A 21,441-nucleotide genomic window follows, 5' to 3' on the forward strand; every position below is an offset into this window, starting at 1 on the left:
TTGAAGAAGATTAATAAAAATGGAGGTTCTGAGCTTGTCCCTACCGCTATTCTTAAAAGTATTATCTTTGGGGGTTTTTATTTCACAGATTTTTTACCTACAGTCCATTGTTCTTGAGTAAGGATTACGTCTATTACGCTGGTCTCAAGGCGCACTAGAAGGTCAGCTGGTTGGCATCCGTCTCCTCGTCAAAGTCTAGTAGCTTGTCGGCTTGGGTGTATATGTATTTAAAGGATTCCACAAGGGGTCTGTAGGTTGACACATTGCCTGCGTCGCTAAGCTCCTCCTCTGGTTTCATTTCGTCGTCATCATACGAAACTCGGGCCGCCAAATTGTCGGTCACTAACTTGTGCGTGCTAGGTAGATTTTTATTGAACTCATAATTAATTGAGTTCTGCTCCATTTGGAATTAAGCAGATAGACGGCGTCCATCGTATTTTTCTAGTTCTTTTCCGTCTGTTTTATTTTTTTTTAAGCTTGAACCTCGTTAGGATTTTCAGATTCTCCTCGGGGTCGGAGGATTCTGATGAGACCCACGTTCTGGCCCTTGGTCTGAACGTCACAATAAAATATTTAATTTTTGCAATAGCTTTGGCATGCCGAAGTAGCTTTCCTTTATTGTTTTTTTAATGATGTTAGATATTGCTGTCTGATGCGCCAATTAGCTAATTAAAGATCTGCCTCTGTAAGTCGGAGCACTCGACTTTAGCTTTACTTCTGATTGAATTTTACATTGATTATATTTTACAGGAATGAAAAGTTTTATACATGTTGCGATGAACCTTATTTGGACATAACATTTAACATTACAATGAGGAGAAAAACGCTGTTTTATACAGTTAATATAATAATACCATGTATGGGTATTTCATTTTTAACTGTATTGACATTTTACCTACCATCGGATAGTGGAGAAAAGGTATACCAAATATACATTTTATTGATACTAGAATAATATTAAATATATTTTTTCAATTTCAGGTTACACTATCTATTTCCATCCTGATTAGTTTACACGTGTTTTTTCTTTTGGTGGTTGAAATCATTCCTCCCACGTCATTAGTTGTACCTTTACTTGGGAAATATCTAATATTTGCTATGATACTTGTCTCTATAAGGTAATTTTGAATCATTTACCGTTATGTTCATATGTGACATTTTACATTATTTTAAAGCATATGCGTGACGGTTGTTGTTTTGAATGTCCATTTTCGATCCCCTCAAACTCATAGGATGGCACCCTGGGTTAAACGCGTATTTATTGACTTTTTGCCTTCATTTTTATTCATTAAGAGACCTACGTACAACTTTGAAACAAGGTAAGAATTGCATTATAATTAAAAAAACCGATTTCTTAATGGTAATTTCATAGTAATAGTAATAATATATTTATGTATATTATCATCTATATTAAAACAATTTGAAATGAACGAGTATGATTAGATATTTTCTTGATACCCCCGTACATTTATTCAGTTTTAAAGATAGAGACACATTCAGATGCTATCGAAACATAATAAAATATACTTATAAAACACATATATCTTCGATCAATGATAAAAAAATATATGTGAATATTCAATTCTGTCATTCATTTGATTGATTGATGACTTTAGGTAAAGACCTTGTAAGTCAAGAGCACGTTTTCCCACCTAGTCACAATCACAATATACCCACCCCAAATGACGAAGGGGAGCTTCTGAATGCTGCGCACTGGAAGCACTTCACACTTCACGGCATTGGCATTTCAATTATGGCCAAAAACAAAGTAAACTACTTAGCGGAAAGTGGCAAACGGTAGGAACTCACTGACATTATTTTTTTAAGCTAGTGGGATGGAGGAATTTTCATCAATATTTATAGATTTATTGTTACTCCACCAATGACTTCCAATTACTGGAAAGGAAAGTTATAGCGAGTAAAATTTTTGAGTGTTCTTGGCTATCTTGCTCCTCATGACCCTTATCCAGCTACATTCGGCTTGTTCCAAAACACTTATCAGCGTTTACTTTCAGGATCGCCGCTCTCAGTCTTCTAAATACTTCTTTTAGGTTACGCATGTTCCCTTCTAGCATCCGTTCGATGACGCAAAGGAGTGCGCCATCATTTCGGGTCCTGATCCAACGCCCGCAGTAATGTTGGTGATGCCGAGTGCAACAGGCCTTTCCCTGGCTTTGTAAATGCGGCATACTGCCTGCTGGCTGCCTCCAACGGTATCTGCCAGTACCCGTTATTTAAGTCGAGACTGCTAATGCATTGAGTTTCCCGCAGTTGGTCCAGGTTATAATTGATTGGGTATGTGTTCACACATGAACATGAAATTTGAGATCACATTGTTTACCTTAACCTAAAAATACCAATCTGTAAGCCAAAATATATGTGCCCTTTCAACACTTGATAAGCACTTGAACTCCTGTGAGGGGTTGTAGCATATAAGTTAGCACAGGCAGTTCCCAAGAGAAGAAACTGCAGAGTTGCAGACCATATCCGGTAACCTGCACGCGCAACGAGGAAACCGCTGACCGCGCGTTCCGGTTGAAGTGGCCGGAGTCAGACCAGAGCACTCGCGGAGCGTGTGATCGCCACGGGCCGGGACAAAACGCTGACCCGACACCTTGGCGACAACGCTGCAGCCAGGCAAAGGCCTCAAGCTGCAGTTGGATAGGTTCTTTAGTTTACTCCGGAGAATTAACTCTGCATAAAAATACCTATGCCCTTACGGGCGTATGGAAATAAATACAAATATAAAATACGAGTTTTATAATTGTCGCCCAACTCAACGACACTCACGCGATCCAAGTGCAAGAAATTGCAAGTCAAAGTAAAATTAAAATCAACGACTCACGCGATAAAGTGCAAGTGAAAAAATAATTCAAAATGTGGGTGAGAACTGGCACTAGAAAAATATAAAAATTAAACCATAAATTTTCCTAAAACTTTTACAATGTGCAGTAAAACTGGGAAAAAAAATTCTTTTTAACCCAGTGGTAGAAACCCAAAATCGAAAAAATGTCTCTTAACAAGTGGAAGAAACCCAAAATCTGCAACGGGAATTGAAAAAAAATTCCTCCCTTAGAAGACAACAGCAGCGGCAGCGATAACGGCGGTAGCAGCGACAACAGCAGCGGCAGCGGCAGTACCAGTGACGGAAAAAGCCTTCGGCAAAACATAGAACGCGAAGACGAAATAAATAGAAGAACATGTGTGTAGGCTTTTTGTCCTAAGTGTTCGCTAATGCAAATATTTCAAAAATATTTCAAAATATTTCAAATAAATAAATCAAATAAATTTCAAATTTTCCTATGCTAAATTGTGCAAAATTAAATAAACCAATTATATTTTTTTGAGAATTTTTAATAATACAAAATTTTATTTTTTGATGCCTAATTTCCGTCACAAAAAATTAAAAAAAAATTTTTTGTTGACTAATAAAACGTTCATTTTGATATTTAAATTTTGTTGCAAAAAGTAATAGGTGCTTAACAATTTTTTAACAAGCTCTCGATTGAATTTTGTGACACCCACGATTTTTTTTATATACTGACTCATATATAGGAATAGCGACAATGTCTCATCAGACGAAGAAGTTCTTGAAGAATACAAAAAACTTTTGAAGAAAAGAGTAAAAAGGCAGAAATTAGAAAAGAATCAATCCAAAATAGATTGTCACCCATCGACCAGCAGGGTACCACACATCCGAGACAGTGTTCTTGAATTTAAAAACGAGCAAACTCAGAACACAGAAGAAATGAAGGCTGAACAAATTGCGAGCATGGAAGCTGCCATAGCCTGCGCGCTTCAAAAGCCTTTAAAACAAGAAAGGAAGCAAACTTCGGCAAGCCGAAGTTCATATACCCTTGCAGCTATTTCAAAAACTAAATACTCTTTAAAACGTTTAAATTATGATTTACTTGCGTGTATGTTTAAAAACATTGAAGCTATGATGATTTGCAGCTTAATTATTCGATAATTCCTATGGCAGCTATACGATTGTTCCTATGGGAGCTATATGATATAGTCGTCCGATTTTGATGAAATTTAAACCGTAATTCTAAAATATTTTACCATTACTATATGTTGAAGAACAAAAAAAAAATTAAACAAGAAAGACAGCAAACTTCGGCAAGCCAAGGTTCATATACCCTTGCAGCTATTGCAAAAATTAAATATATTTTAAAACATTAAAATTATGATTTACTTGCGTATTTGTCTAAAAACATTGAAGCTTTGATGATTTTCAGCTCAATTATTATACAGTTATTTTATATATTTGTATTATTTCTCTCTAAGTTATAATTTTTTTTTTTTTTTTTTCGATTGTTCCTATGGGAGCTATATGCTATAGTCGTCCGATCCGGCTCGTTCCGACTTATATACTACCTGCAATAGAAAGACAACTTTTGGGAAAGTTTCATGCAGATAGCTTTTAAACTGAGAGACTAGTTTGCATATAAACGGACGGACAGACGGACGGACAGACGGACATGGCTAGATCGACTCGTCGAGTGATGCTGATCAAGAATATATATACTTTATAGGGTCGGAGATGTCTCCTTCACTGCGTTGCAAACTTCTGACTGAAATTATAATACCCTCTGCAAGGGTATAAAAAAACTCCGAAAATTTAGACTTTCCTGGAAATAGAAATAGAACCGGGGAAAGAATGAAGCGAACTCTTAGACACGGTAAAATCTAAAAATAGCCGTTTTTCCGCAGCCCACGGCGTGACAAAGGTGGTCGATACGATTTCAACAAAAAATAAACTTCATGCTGGAAGAAAAAACTGACGATTAGGAGTATGAATAAGTTGCGCAAGCAAGCACCACGGAGATAGAGGACGAGCTAGCTGCAGAAGACTCCTGCCATTTCTTAGAATAAAATCCCTGCTTCCTTACATTTCACGTACGGTAGCAGGAAGAGAAATAAAACTGTTACTCGACACAGGCACCTCTAAAAATTACATTACTGAAAGGCATCGTGTCAGCGAATAAACCCTTCACAGTAAAGTCTATCCATGGCTTTACTAAAATAGATAAAAAATGTCTAGTTTCAGTGTTCAACGTAAAAAACCCTTTTTCATTCCTAACGACCTTAAAGACTTTAACAGCATTATCGGATTCGACTTAATTAAACAACTGAAGGCGAAGCTCGATTTTACAATAGCAAAGGAAATGAAAAGATCCAGTTTGCTAAAGCGCAGAACGTTAACTTCATAAAAATCGATGACGAGGACGTTCCTCTGGCAATTAAAGCGACCTTCGATAAAATGACTGTAAAAAATCATAAATCCTTCGCCGATCCGGACGAGCGTTACCTTTCAACATAAGCACATTGGCAACGATTAAAACGGATGGGGAACCAGTATACTCTAAGTCATACCAGCAACCCATGGGTGTAACCAAATTCGTCAATGCAGAGGCTAAACAACTTCTTGCGGACGGCGTAATAAGGCCATCCAAGTCACCAAAATATAACCCTACCTGGGTTGTGGATAAAAAAGGAATTGACCATAATGGGGTTAAAAAGAAGCGATTGGTTATCGACTTTAGGAAACTAAACCAAAAAACCGTAGACGACAGATAGTCTATCCCTACCATCTCGACAATACTATCGAGTATGGGCGAGTCGAAATTTTTACGACAGGTTTTCATCGGATAGAGCTGGCAGAAAAATATTGAAAAAAGACAGCCTTTTCAATAAACAACGGCAATTACAAATTCTGTAGATTACCATTTGGACTTAAGAATGCCCTGAGCATTTTCTAGAGGGCCATCGACCATGCCCTTCGAGAAGGAATTTCGAAGATATGCTCTGTGTGTGTCGATGATGTTATAATATTTTCCAAAAGAAAAGAGACCATGTTAGGAACGTGGATTGGACCTTAGCAAAACTCTTAGAGGCGGACATGAGAGTGTCCCAAGAGAAGTCAAAGTTCTTTAAAAAAGCGTCTAATACTTGGGATTCATAGAGTCTCAAACAGGGCTACGAACTCCACATGAGAAGGTCAACGCAATAAAACAATTCCGCCCGCCTAAAACGCTATACGAACTCAAATCTTTCCTGGGACTAGCAAGCTATTATAAAAACTTCGCGGCTATCGCAAGACCCTTAACGAATATCCTAAAGGGAGAAAATGGTAAAACTAGCAAATATCAGTCGAGAAAATTTGACATAGATATGACCAAGGAAGAGAGAGAAACGTTTGACAGGCTGAGAGAGATCATGGCATCAGAAGACGTTCTGCTTTGCTACCCGGATTTCAAAAAACCAGTTGATTTGACGACCGACAATCAGGCTCTCGATTTGGAGCGGTACTATCGCAAGATGGCCCCATCACTATGTTATCACGTGCCCTGCGGGACAACGAAAAAAATTATGCAACCAACGAGCGAGAGTTCCTCGCTATAGTTTGGGCACTGAAAAACCTCCAGAATTGTCATACTTGTACGGAGTAAAAGGCTTGCAGATATTTACCGACCATCAGTCACTTACCTTTGCCGCCTCGGACAAAAACCCTAACGTGAAACTAAAACGCTGGAAGGGGATTATCGACGATCATGGCGCAAAATTAGTTTATAAACCTGGCAAAGAAAACCTTGTGGCAGACGCGCTGACGAAATAGAATCAGATGTAGCAACCATACACAGCGAACAGTCACTGTCATACACCATGGACACGACGGACAACCCAGTAAACTGTTTCCGGAATCAAATAGTAATTGAGAAAGGAAACAGCTCCTCTGTTGACACACTCATCTTTTTGAAAAGCAAAGTGCGACATGTAATAAAAATTTCTAACCGAAATAATCTGCCTAACACTTTACAAGATTAAGTCAATGCTGAGGTGGTAAACGCAATATATTGTTTCCTACCGATCTTGGCATTTATTCAACACCGACTAGTTGAATTGTTCCCCAGCACGTCATTCAAACCGAGCAAAAGGAAATTGCCATAGCAGAACAAAACAGGGCTCACCGAGCAGCACAAGAAAATCAAAGCAAATCTTGATGGACTTTTTTTTTCTCTAAAATGCATCGGTTAGCAACAGAAACAACCTTGAATTGCAAGACCTGTTCAATGGCAAAATACAAACGCAATACATCTAAGCAGGAACACCGATAATTCTTTTGTGGCGGAAATTTTCATATCGACATTTTTTAATAGATGGAACCCTCTTTCTAACATGCATCGATAAATTTTCAAAATTCGCCACGGTGCAGACTATCGCATCGAGAGCCATAGTGGACGCAAAATCCCCATTATTACACATAATAAATTTCTTCCCAAAAATCAAAACAATTTATTGTGATAACGAAATCGTTCAACTCCGAAACAATTAAATCAATTCTCATGAATCATTTCAATATCACCATCGCCAACGCCCCGCCTCTACATAGCACCTCCAACGGTCAAGTAGAAAGGTTTCATAGCCCCCTGGCGGAAATAGCCAGATGCTTGAAAATAGAGGGCAACTTAAGCGATACGACCGAACTAATTCTTTTGGCAACCAAAAAATACAACAATTCTATCCACTCGGTAACCAACAAAAAACCCATAAAGATTGTTCACTCAAAACCCGCGGATTTCGAAAGCAGAATTAGAAAGAGAATCCAACAGGCTCAAGAAAAATTCTTTGACCAGGTAAACAAAGATAGGACCCAAAAGGGCTATCAAGCTGGTGAAAAAGTTTTCTTAAAGGCAAACAAACACATAGGAAACAAGCCCTCGCCACTATGTTCGGAAAAAATCATTGAAGCAGACCTGGGGACCACGGTCCAAATTGAGGGGAGGGTGGTCCACAAGGACAATCTATGCTAACCATCTTCGCGAGATTACTGAACCCCTTTTTTTATTATTTTTATATTTTTCTAGGTTAGGAAAATTCATCTTAGTTTTTGTACTTACGGATGTCAAGACGGACGCGACAGTAAAACTTAATGACTACACGAACGGAGACTACATCCCGATAGAAGACAACGAAATTGTCATCTTGGAGTCCTACGGATACCTACAGCACTCAACGAACGTGACGACTTATGAAGACTACGCCGACCAGACGGAAACAATAACGAAGACATTTACAGACGATCACAGGACACCAGTCATAATGACGGATTTTTAAAATATTCGCAATTTGGTGACTACCTTAAAAATCCACCATAGGGCCGCTAGGAGTATTAACTTAATCGGGACAACACTAAAAGTTATTGCCGGCACACCCGACTTTAACGATTGGGAGCAAATAAAATTCAATCAAGAAAAATTAATGAGAACAGATAAAGGACAAACAGAATTAGATATCAAATTTCAGAAACGTCTAAATGAACTCACAAATTCAATGAATCAAATCCATAAATTCGAAACAGATAAAGAAACCCACCTTTTGGACATTATTCTAGCAAAAAACATAATTGTAATCACGGATCTAGAAAACATTTTAATGGGCTTAACCCTAACAAAATTAAACATCGTAAGTCCAGCAATTATGGATATTTCTGATATTGGCGAATTCAAGACGTTAGTTTGATAGAATTCTTAATGAAGTTCAAGTAAGCCATTCTCTTACTCCAGAACAAAAAGACTGTTTTAAAACGATTTTCGAAAGTGTTAGATCCGAAAACGGTCCAATGAATTTCTTGGATGGAGGCACAGGGAAAACGATTCTTTTAAATTTGCTAATGTCAAAAGTTAGACAAGGTGACTTATTAATGGGAGGTATAACTGTTCTAATGGCTGGAGATTTTCGACAAATGCTCCCAGTTGTACCCAGTGGTACGAGGGCCGATGAAATAAAATCTTGCATAAAATCGTCCATTTTGTGGTCTTAAATTCAAAATTTGACTCTTACGAAAAATATGCGTGTGCACTTACTACATAGGTGATAAAACGGCTGGTGTTTTTGTCCAAACCTTACTTTAAATAGGAGATGGAGATTATCCAAATGTTGATGGAAAAATAATAATTTCATCAAGTTTAGGTACAGTTGTTAACACTTTGGAAGAACTTACATCAAACATTTTCCCAGATATTTCAAATATCGTTCACAACTCATTGGACTGGCTTTCAGAAGGGGCAATATTAGCGTCAAGAAATGACAGAGCTGCTTCAATATATAATCATCTTCCAAAATCATTAAATGGTAAGGAAATTACATACAAATCAGTTGACATTGTTACTGAGGCAGAAGATACTGTGCATTATCATACTGAATTTCTTAACATGCAGAATCCCGTAGGATTGACTTTGCACGTTCTTCGCTTAAAATTGGTACACCAATAATGTTGCTAAGAAAGTTAAGTCCCCCAAAGCTATGGAATGGTCCGTCCGTCTGTCCGTCCGTTTCAACGCAAACTAGTCTCTCAGTTTTAAAGCTATCTGCATGAAACATTCCCAAAAGTTGTCTTTCTATTGCAGGTAGTATATAAGTCGGAACGAGCCGGATCGGAGGACTATAGCATATAGCTCCCATAGGAACAATCGGAAAAATAAATAAAAAATAATTATAACTTTGTTGTTTTTAAATATTTCTTTAGGTTTTCGACGTAAGGTAATGGATATTTATTTCAGAACTACGGTTTAAATTTCATCAAAATCGGACGACTATATCATATAGCTCATATAGGAACAATCGGAAAAATAAATATAAAAAAATTATAACTTTACTGTTCTTTAATTTTATTAATTCTTCGACATGTAGTAAAGGTTAAATATTTCAGAATTACGGTTTGAATTTCATTAAAATCGGACCTATATCATATAGCTCCCATGGAAACGATAAATATATATTTATATATATATTTTTTAAATGTAACTTTTCTATTTTGTATATTTTTTTTTGTAATTCTTGTTGAATTATAAATAATTTGACAGTTCAAAAATACGCTTTTAATTTTATTATATCGAATAATAAAGCTGCATGGAGCCATAGCTTCAATGTTTTTAAACATAAACGCAATTAAATCATAATTTTAATGTTTCAAAGATTTTTTAATTATTGCAATAGCTGCAAGGGTATATGAACTTCGGTTTGCCGAAGTTTGCTTCCTTTCTTGTTTATTTTTGTATTGCTTACATTCTGATTTTTCTGTATATTCAGGGTGACAGTATATACTTTCACGTTTTGTGGGCTTTGGAGGGGGCGTGGCTCCGTTTTGATAAGCTTGCGCTGAGTAAGATCTACTAGAATCTGTATGCCAAGTCCCAAGTCTCTGCTTTTATAGTTTCCGATAGCTCATAGAGACGGACAGACAGAGGAAATGGCTAGATCGAGTCGAACTATTGAAATATCGAAGAACTACACAAAAATAATAGAAACAAAACAGCAAAGTTATAATTTTAAGGGCGCTCCCCTTAGCAATAGTTTGCGCATAACATCAGAAAAGTAATATTGTTACCAACGGACTGAAAACTGTTTATTTTGGTCTCGTCTGACCATGTTACCCGTTTCCAGTCCTCTACCGTCCAGGGCTTGTGATCTTTACAGAATTTCACAAGTGCCGCCACATTTTTGTCGGACAGAGCTGGTTTCTTCTGCTTTACCGAAGATGTCAGACTTACTGAACTATCTTAGTATTTTGGAGGCCATCCTTCCAAATTTATTGAAAAATGTGGCTACCCCACTGAAGAAATAACATTTCAATAAGATGGAGAACCCAAGCACACGGCCCAATTTATGGGCTTTGCTAAAAAAAACGGCTGGCAAAGTATGACAGTGCACCAAAAAGGTTGGGTGAACTTTGGTTCGGGATACAAGCGGAATGGAATTGTATTCCAAAAGAAATGTTGCAGAACTTAGTCGAGAGTATGCACAAACGCATTATATTGGTTATAAAAGCTAAGGGTCTTTGGACCAAATATTATAATTTTTATGAAAAACATAGAAAAGCCAAAACGGGCAAAAGTGGATAAATTGAATTTTTTAAATAATTAAAAACTATATATAAGCAACATATTATTTAAACATAACGTCCTTTTATATGAAATTATTTATTGAATATATCAATAAAGAATGTTGGAAAAAACGAATTAAAGCGATTAATAAATTCTTGTGATTTTTACAGCAGTTTGAAGTCAGAAGTGACAAACATGTATCCACATGTGTTCGTCACTGTATATTCTTGATTAGCATCACTTGCATTAGCATCACTGTCCGTCCGTCTGTCCGTCCGTCTGTCCGTCCGTTTCTACGCAAACTAGTCTCGCAGTTTGAACGCTAGCTATATATAACTATACCAAAAGTTGTCTTCCTGTCGCAGGTAAGTCGGATCGAGCTGGATCGGACGACTATAGCATATAGCTCCTATATAGGAACATTCGAAAAAACAAATGAAAAAAAGTCTTCGATATATTATAATTGTTAAATATTCCAGAATTACGTTATAAATATCATTAAAATTGGACAATATATCAAGTAACTTCTATAAGAACAATCGAAACATAAAAAAAAGAAATACAAAAACTTAAAATGCAAAATTTTCAAATTTTTTTTTTAAATTCTTTTGCACACAGTAATAGTTTGATAGTTCAGAATTACGCTTTTAATTTTATTTAAGTCAGAAAATGATATCATATAGCTACCATAGAAACGATCGAAAAATTGAGCTGAAAATCATCATAGCTTCAATGTTTTAGAAAATACACGCTTATTAATTAAATGTAGATGTTTTACAGAGTATTTAAAATAAGTCAATAAGGTAAAGTTTTGTTTCCTGCATGCTTTCTCGTGTTTCCTCGACTATAATTAATTAAGCTGTTCGTTTCCAATGTCACCAAAACTTTGGTTAGGTAGGATTGCGCATACTGTGCTTCGCCGACGCACACCAACATTTCAGTTTCTAGAAATTCTGATTTTAAGAAAAATAACAAAACTAGTTTTATCTAAGTCACTTTTCTGCTACAATTTCCGCTGCTAGTGTCATTGTGTGGCTTTTCTGTTTTGGCGATTGAGATAAACTAAAAAATTTGGATTTTATTATTTTTAATGCACTAAACACTTAGTAAATTCAAATTCTTTAATAGTTCGTAGTCTTTCCCATTTATAATCATGTTTTGTCCAAAAGTTAAATAGTTTCGAGAGTAGCCTGCACTTCGGTGGAGGAGCTCTTAGAAAATAAAAAAAATTATAACTTTACTGTTTTTCATTTTTTTTTAGTTCCTCGACATATAGTCATGGTTAATTATTTCAGAATTACGATAGCTCCCATAGGAACAATCGGAAAAAAAATGAAAAAAAAATATGATAACTTAGCTGTTTTTAAATTTTTTTCTTAGTTCTTCGACATATAGTATTGGGTAATTATTTTAGAACTACGGTTTAAAATTTCATCAAAATCGGACGACTATATCACATAGCTTCAATAGAAATATTAGAAATATATAAAATAACTATCTAATAATTGAGCTGCAAATTATCATAGCTTCAATGTTTTTCAACATATACGCAAGTAAATCATAATTTTAATGTTTTCAAAAGTATTTAATACTTGCAATAGCTGCAAGGGTATATGAACTTCGGCTTGCTCTTTCTTGTTTTCAGAAGTTTTTAATCTAAATGTGGAACGTTTGGGCTTGTTCTTTAACTCTAAAGCTTGGATAATAATCCAAGATATTGGTACAATTAAAATCTAAAATTATTATCATTAAAAAAATGCGGATTTTTATATTTGTTCCATTTAACTTTACAAAAATATAAAAAAAATTTTATTATTTATTACTTGTTTAAAGACAACTGCGAATCATTAAAAAATAAATCACCCAAGATCACTAAACACAAGATTTAAAACACGTGCCCTAAAAGCCCACTCCCCTTAAAAGCCATCGTCGGTAGGGTATACAGGCACCAACCGCTCGCAAAACATCGATAAGAGCTGATTTAGTTTGAAGTTTTCTCGACCACTGAAGAGCAGTCGGTGTTTTAAGTGACATGACTGCGATATGCCCTGTTCCCATCTGAGTGGACTGATTTCTATAAATTCGAATACATATATATATGTAAGACATTTTTCTGCTATCACTGATTTGAATATATTAAAAAAATATATGATAACATATAATATTCATATTTTTATCATAACCCAATAGTAAATACGCCCATATTCTTAGGGTACCAAGTTCGAAAAGTGGCAAAAGACAAAACACCATAGACACACATGCTCCCGTGTATGAGAATGCATGGTCACGCATACATACAAAGACGAACTCAAGCGCAGGGCAGCCTTCTTCAAAAAGCGCCTCTCTGCGACTGAACTCGTGCAATGAGCGCGCGAGCATAAAAATGAGAATAAGAATGAGAGAGCAAAAAACCCGAACGCACACGAAGTGCAGGGGCCTGCTGCTGTGAGCACGGGGGGCCTCCCGCCTTCCGTTTTTTTGTGTTCAAAATCGTTGCATCAAATGACCAGTCTATATGTTGTATGATTAGTGGTGGAAGTCTGCGCATCCCACTTTCGGTTTTCCTGAGGTTTACATTTCTTACAGTGCGGCTTAAGGGTATCCTTAGCTCCTCAGCCAAGGAAATATATTTTACGTGGTGCTAGGCAGTTATTGCAATTCCAACAAACCATCTTGTTGCAAATTAAGTTGGCTATAGCGCCTTCCAATTCTTTAATTTCATCGTGGATTACCTCGCATTTATTTCGTCGATAGTTCATTGGAGATTTTAGTGGGACACCCTTAAATGCTCATGCTTATGCTCTTCTTCATTCAGGTCGTCAAGTCACCATTCATTTATAAGATAAGTTTAAGAGTTATCTATCAGAAGATGTATTAATTCCGTTTCTGTAGTAGTGTGTTTTAGCCTGTTTGCCTAGTCTTCTATAGCTACCTGTTAAAGGTCAAAAGGCTCATTTTCCCTTTCTCGTGACTTTGAAATTTTTCTCCATATATCGACGTCACTATCCGACTTGTCATATTTGTCTCCAAACACGAAACAAAACGTTTTCCAATCTATGTTAGGATTTTTCCGTTAAAAATGCCAGAACCAATAATAAACAAATGAAGGTGGTTGCATATAGATGCAAAATTATTCTGAACTTTTAAGGATTTAATTTGATATATAAATTCACTAGCCGATAAATGATCTCTTGTGCTATCAAATCTGACACGCCAGATTAAGATTATGTTTCCCACTTTTTTCTGGAGCAATGTTTGAACCATTACTGATTCCAGAGCCTTATTACTTTGAGATGACCCTGCATTAACTTGAAGTGAAGCTAAATGAGTCGGCAGCGATTTTGCTATATAAGCAGTTAATTGGTCAAATAAAAATTTTAGTTGAGTTTGGACGGCTGACTGACATAATTAACATTTTGCGCTGTATTCAATAATAAATTATTTGGTCTCATAAATATTACTATCATTAAAAGTTTCACGGTTACGCCACACGGATCTAGTTCGTATCCCCTCCTGGGTCTTCCTTGTCCTCGAGCTCGCGAGTTTCTGGAGGTATAGCCCCCTAAAAGGATTCGCTATCCCCTACTCCTAAAGGGTATCGATGGTGTATATGAGCTGCTAAGAGTTCTTCAGCTAAGTTTGTAACTGTTTGATAAGTGCACGCCAATTTACATGTGTGAAAGTTTGGTGAGGTCTTTAAACTCTCTTTTAAGCAATTCTCATGATATTCATGATCACAAGAAGTTTTGGCTACAACGTTATTGTTAACTATTTCTTTATTTCACTAGCATTTACGTGTTCTGGGCTGTACTAAGCAAGCATAATTATAGTGTGATTGTTTTAGGAGTTGAAAAAAATATATCGTCATAAGTTTTCCCCTACCTAACGGAAGAATACCAATGTAAGCTTACTACTTCCTGTGTACTGTATTATTTAAGAATATGGCTATTGTACAGTTTGTGTGAACAATGCTGACAACTGGTCAGTGTTTAAAAATATCTCTATGACAATGAAATTCCAAATAATCAAGGCTGCTCCTAGTTCACTATTTAAATGATACTATGATAAAACGTTCTTTTATTGTGGTTGACCTATCCAGTTTTAAAGCTATCTGCATGAAAGTTTTCTTTCTATTGCAGGTATTATATAAGTCGAAACGAGCCGGATCGGTCGACTATAGCATATAGCTTCCATAAGAACAATCGGAAAAATAAATAAAAGAAATTTTAACTTTACTGTTTTTAATTTTTTTTTTTAGTTCTTCGACATATAGTAAGGGTTAATTATTTCAGAATTACGATAGCTCCCATAGGAACAATTGGAAAAAAAAATGAAAAAAAAAAAATTATAACTTAGCTGTTTTTAAATTTTTTAACCATTACTATGACAATGAAATTTCAAATAATCAAGGCTGCTCCTAGGTCACTATTTTAATGGTACTATGATAAAACGTTCTTTTATTGTGGTTGACCTATCCACTGCTATCAACAAAGGTGCAACCTGACCTAGAATCCTAAACAAAAATTAAGGTTTAATAAATAAAACTTGCACTCCTTCTGTGACAATGAAAAAGAAAACGAATAATCTCCACCTAGTAGATCAGACCAATAAGTAGATTTGCTTTGAAATTCCAGGGATCGAATTACTCGCTTAACTCCATATAAGAAAGAGTGTGTAATCGTTCGGAAAATAATTTTGTGTAAGGATAAAGAAATACAGCGTTATGCGTGAGATGTGCCAACCCAAACCATGACGTAATTATCAAAATTTTGGCTTCTATATATTTCTTAACCCTTTTCGGAAATTGGGGTTCGTGCACCTTGCTGCGCCCTGCGCTCAGCTCGCCGTACGGGGTCGGAGTTCATCCCATTCCTTATAAGTCCCCTTAGCTCATTTCCCACGACATTAAATAAAGTGTACTAGATACTGATACTACTCTACAAGTCTTATCAAATCAAATAAACAACAAATATTCATCTGATATTGCCTTTAGTTTTATCTTAGTATAGTTATCTTTTGACTCCAGCACAAGAGTACTTTGTGCAGTGTGCGAGACACATCTTATGCGATTATATTTGGCAGCTCAATTAGCCACTTACAGATTACAAGTGCTGAAAACTGCACCCTTGTCGGGTTTGAGTAGCAGATCATAGATTAGGGCTCTGGACCAATTAACCTGACATTCACACAGCTCATAAAATCTTACACTTTATGTTTATTTATGTTCTTCTAAAGAACAAACACAAATTAATGTTTTTAATGGGCCCAGCAAAATCAATCCAGCATAATCACATTGCCCAATTCATCCTTCACTGTTTGGGAACGCTTTAAGGGAAAAGTACCTCATAGAAAATATACAAAAACACAAAATCGAACTTTTTGAAATGTCCACGAACCTATTGTACTATTATATTTGGGTTTCCTTATTAAAAGTCCTATACAAACTTACGTTCCATTTGCTAAGGGTTCCGCGTTATAGCTAAGAATACGAAAAATGTTTGACGACATTTGTTTACTCGTTACTCGCATTGTAATACCGGAAATCCGAAACTATAAAAGCTATAAATTTGGGATTTAAAATGCTGATTCTGGCAATACTTACGCAACATTAGGCCTTGCACTCTGTGTCGGTGCTTCGGTGATATCTATCGAAATTTTCAAATCAAGCTTATTATGTTCCTTTTCTAAGACCTTTTTATGTTATTTAAAACTAAATTTATTAAAATACGGCCAGCTATTGTTGGTGGGTGGGGAGGTCTCTTCGACGGAGTCGTGTCTGGCAAGTGTTCCTAATTGAGGAAGGCGCAAGCTTATTAGGATGGGCCTGATGCTTAACGTTTTTTCTTAGCTTTCACCTTATCGAATTCGTCTTTAACGGATAATTTTTCATCTTTGTGAGTATAATCATTCCGCATGTTCCCGGGTCCCCATTTAAAGCTCTCAATATCTTTGATGGAGATATTTGAAATATTTCTAAGTTATTAGTTTGAGGCCATATGTACGAATTGGTTTAAGGACTGCATTGTACAAAAGTACTTTGTACTCCAGTTTAGTGGCGTTTTTTAGGTGGAATTCAAAGTATTATTCTTCAGTTCATTTAGAATTTATATGTTATTTAATGATAGTGTATTAAGAACGAATGCGAAATTTGTGTTTGCAGAGAGTTGAGAGAATTTATTCAGCGAAAATTGCGAAAGATCACTAAACTCCTCGAAGGAGTTTAAAAGATCACTACTTTGTTATTCCAACATTTTCTCTTAGAACCTACTTTATGTTAAGGTGGGGAGAGATGGGGCGAGTTCCCAAGAGCGAAGGAACGAAAGCTTTATTGGCTCCCGCTCTCGCCCTACAACTATCCTCCACTGCTGGGGCAAAAGGTTGTCTTTGTCGACGACAACAAGCGCTCCCTGCTCCTCTAGACGGGCTCGGAACTACCTCATGTATCGATCTGCGGCGACGAACTTGGTAGCGATGTCGCACCACACCTTCTCCGGAATCCCGCGACGACTCACGAACCTTTGAAAGGCCAACAAGAACGCATCAGTGGTTATGTCAGACTCTAATTCTTAGTGGTCTAATTTGAATCGGGACCTGATCGAAGCCACAGAAGGACGCAAGAGGCCAAGGGGGTCGAAAAGTCGAACAGTCCCCGACTTATCCAACCGAAATCGAAAGTAATCTTTAACCGGTAACCAAACCACGCCAAGGGTCTTAGTTACGCCTAAGTTTGCCGTAAGTGGCATTACAGTTCTATCAGATGCTGTTAACTCAGGGCAGTTTGAAAATCACTTTGCCAATTTGAAACCTGTCTCTTGCACAACCTGAGAATCTTCGCCTCAAAGGCCTAGCAGATCCTCAAATCATCCGGCGCCAGTCAACAAATCGTGAACGTAAAAATCATTGCCGCATTAAACAACGCATGACGTCATCCGCAAGGGTAAACTTATGCAAATGAAATAATCACTTAGTGAATTTAAAAAAAAATTTATTTTTTTATTTTTAATTTCTTATTCACTAGTTGACACAATTGTTATTAATACCGAACTTAATTTACACTGCTCACGATATTCTGTTTGACAAACGGTCAATTCAGATTCAAAAACGGACTGCCCGACTTTGTTTCAATAATCAATAATCAAACCTCGGCTTAAGAGATTTATCTCAAAAATCTGATTAAGAGAGTCATCCAAGAGAGTCGGAAAATAGGATGATGAAATTTGTCAATTAAATTTAAAATTGAAATTTTGCAGAATTGAAATTCTGCCGGAAATCGATGTTTACGTTAGCGGACTTGGGGGTCCCTTTTTGGGGCTCTGGTGTTTACAATATCGGCTTGGATGTTTACAGAAACCGTTGGAAGCGGAGAGTGTGAAACTGATCTGGGTGGGAATCGATTGGAGGCTTTGTTTAAAGAATGGAAAAAGCTCTTGGCTCAAAGTTGTTTATAAATTGGGCAAGGGCCCCTAAGTAATGTGTCATATATCTCCCTCCATTCTAAATTGGATTGTCCCGATTCATTGGAACCGATGGGTATAATGAATATAGCTGATTAGCCAATTTGACAATGATATTTTCCTCTACCGTATTTTCATTGTCGGGGATATTAGTTTCTGGTTGTGTTTCAATGTGAATTTGGTAATTAAATATAAAAATACGATTATGATCAATATTAATGTAATTGTTATTTGAGTTTGTTTGATTTGAATAAAAGGATTTAATACGTTAATATTATCGAATGAGAGTTCCGAATCATTTTGATATAATATATTCGGAAATTAAGAAGTCAGTATATTTTCGAGCAGTGATGTATTCCAATATCTTATTGTATACATTAGTGTAGTATTTATTATTATTTTAGTGGTGCCATTAAAGGTTATTAAATATGACTCATCTAAATGAGTGTCATTAACTGTATTTTCTCCGTTTATAAAAATGGTTCCTTCTTGGATTACATCTACATTTTTATTTTTTTTCTCATATTGTATCACATAAAGATTTTTCTCCATTTAGTAATCTGGTAAAACAAGAATCTTCTGGGCTTAATGTGCAATAGTTGCTAAATAATTCCGTCTTAAAATTAGTCATTACATAAAACTTATGTTTACATTTTGCGACATGATTATTGATTAACAATTTTCCATCACTATGAGAAATGGATCTGGAGCTGTAAACTTCACAACGGACGATAATTATATATATATATAATATATATATATAATAATAAGATCTTGGTGCAAAACGATTTTAAATTCAGATATATCCAATAGATCAGAAATAATAACAGGTTTTTGTTCATTGCTTAGAATTTTTGTGTTGAAAACATCTGTTTTTGCTAATGTAATTGTGTCCATTAAATTCATAAGATCGTAAGTCAGAAAACGAGACGATGTTTTCTGAGTGGAATTTCTTGATCTTTAAAGGCGGTATTAAAGTTATCAGATAGAGTTTTTATTTCTTTAAATATTTTGGGATTAATAATGAATTGATCGTTATTGTTTTTTATCAAATCATCAATTTTATTTTGAACTGTTATGAAATCATCATGATCTGGTGTTCCTGCTATCCATTTAAAAATTATGCCTAATTCATTAATGCCTCTTTTTGATCTAGTAGGTATTATTTGAGAAATAAGTATTTTAATAATTTTTAAATCCTGGAGTATTTCCCATTGTGAATTTTTAACGTTATGACTTTAAAAATTCTGTTTCAAGAGTAATAATATCTTTTTAATAACTTAAATTAGTTATATGAAATAAATCCGCGTATGATTCATAAATGAGGACTTCTTTGGAATCCTTTGTAAAGAAAGAAATCATGGTTTGTGTAATCCATAATTTCGGATTTGGTTGTAGCTACCAGCAATAATAAGTACATTATTGAATTCATTATCTGGAATTTAAGATTAGTCAATTTATTCGTTGGAAGTACTATGTCGAGAATCTGCATAAAATAAAGATATTCCGATTCTTGTGCAAAAGATTTAAATTGGGATGAAGAAAAACTTGGTTCGTTATGAATATTAGATTTTGGGCGTAATAAATGTCAACATGCTAACTTTCACCTTCTCTATCCGGAATAAGTGCTTGACCGATAGGAATTTGCACTGGATGTAAGTTATATTCGTTCTGATTGCAGATTTTGCAATTCTTAACTAATTCCTTTAGTTTTTGATATAAGTTAGGCCAATAATATAGCCGATTAATTTGTTTATAATTTTCATCAAGCCTCTGTGTGCTCGACAATGCGTTTCTGTTATTATAAATGATCTGTCTTCAGCGTTTTCTACATCTTGGACATATATTCTAGTAAATAAAAATGTATTCATAAAATTATCCTTTAAATTATATAAAGGTCTTCTTAGCTACAAGAAGCCTTGGGCGACAAGTCCTACACAGACCAAAACTAAGGCAGGTTTGTGTCGATTGACTCCATTGACTACCATTTTTTCAGCCTTTACTTTATTTTCAGAGACACATCTGCCTGACACTATCCAGCCGGGAACTGTCATTTGTAAGATGGGGATTTCAGGCCCCTGTTTTATCTGGCCAATAGATAAAAGTTCAATGATTCGCCGATAAGCATATCTATTTTTTGGGTATTGAAGAAGAATGGATCTGCCAACTGAACATTTTTGGGAGCATTCCTCCCGCTGGTGTTCACAAATATTTTACAAATATTACTCGCGACTTCACAATCGTGTGTAGAAACAGAAACAAAATGCCAGCAGAAAAATTCCAACGTTGAATATTAAGCACTTATTGATGAGCCGACGCGAATGTGTTAGTGTGTGGTAAATGTTAATTTTCCACCAAAATAAATATGGTAAAAAAATCGTGAACACTTCTGCATTCACGTCGGGGTCACCATGAAAATTCGATACGGATTTGTATGAAGAACAAACGCGAAATTTGTGTTTACAGAGAATTGAGAGAATTTTTTAAGCGAAAATTTCGGAAGATCAACGACGATAAGGAGTGGCTTCGAAGGAGTTCAATAGATCACTAGTTTAATATTCCAACAATTTCTCTTAGAACCTATGTTATGCTAAGGTGGCTTGAGACGGAGCGAATGACGGGACGAACGACGGTGGGTACGGGGCTCCCGCTCTCGACCGACAACTAGAAACTTCAATTTAAATTCGATTGTCTGTTTAGGGTTAAAGTGAAATGATTGCACATTTGCTCGTGTATATGACTGCACCAATCGACTAGCCGTATTTCCAAAAGCAAGAGATGTACTGATGAGTTTTCAGTTGCTGTTCCAGGGCACTTAGATCGTCTTAGAATGGCAGTATCATCAACAAATGTCGTTGTCGGTAGATCTGCTGTGTAAATGATCTACAGTGTCAGTCCAAACACTCTACCTTGGTGTATTCCAGCTTCAATTATATGATATTCAGAGAGAAAATCTTTGCATCATACTGCAAAACTTTTTTCCTGTAGATATGACGCCATTTGGTGTTCTGTGAAAGTATTTTTTTTAATTTTATGTATGAGGCCGACCAACCAAACGCGGTCGAAAGCCTGGGCGACATCCAGAAAAACAGCGGAGC

At 36.0% G+C, this 21,441-nt stretch overlaps 1 protein-coding gene across 7 annotated transcripts in view; it reads left to right on the forward strand.

Annotated features, from left to right (window-relative positions):
- The window catches only part of LOC108150545 (acetylcholine receptor subunit alpha-like), a 688,503-nt gene that overhangs the window by 401,430 nt on the left and 265,632 nt on the right, over positions 1 to 21,441 (forward strand). For all 7 annotated transcript variants that reach the window (XR_005977287.1, XM_041708510.1, XM_041708509.1 and 4 more), the window contains 3 exons: positions 751 to 919; positions 982 to 1,118; positions 1,176 to 1,319. Coding sequence is in view for 6 of the 7 variants with exons in the window: in XM_041708510.1 (XP_041564444.1) it covers positions 751 to 919; positions 982 to 1,118; positions 1,176 to 1,319 (450 nt within the window). In the remaining variant the exon portion in view is untranslated. The remainder of the gene's footprint in view (positions 1 to 750; positions 920 to 981; positions 1,119 to 1,175; positions 1,320 to 21,441) is intronic.

Source organism: Drosophila elegans, unplaced genomic scaffold (assembly GCF_018152505.1).
Source record: "Drosophila elegans isolate 14027-0461.03 unplaced genomic scaffold, ASM1815250v1 contig_208, whole genome shotgun sequence".
NCBI classification, from domain to species: Eukaryota; Metazoa; Arthropoda; class Insecta; order Diptera; family Drosophilidae; genus Drosophila; species Drosophila elegans.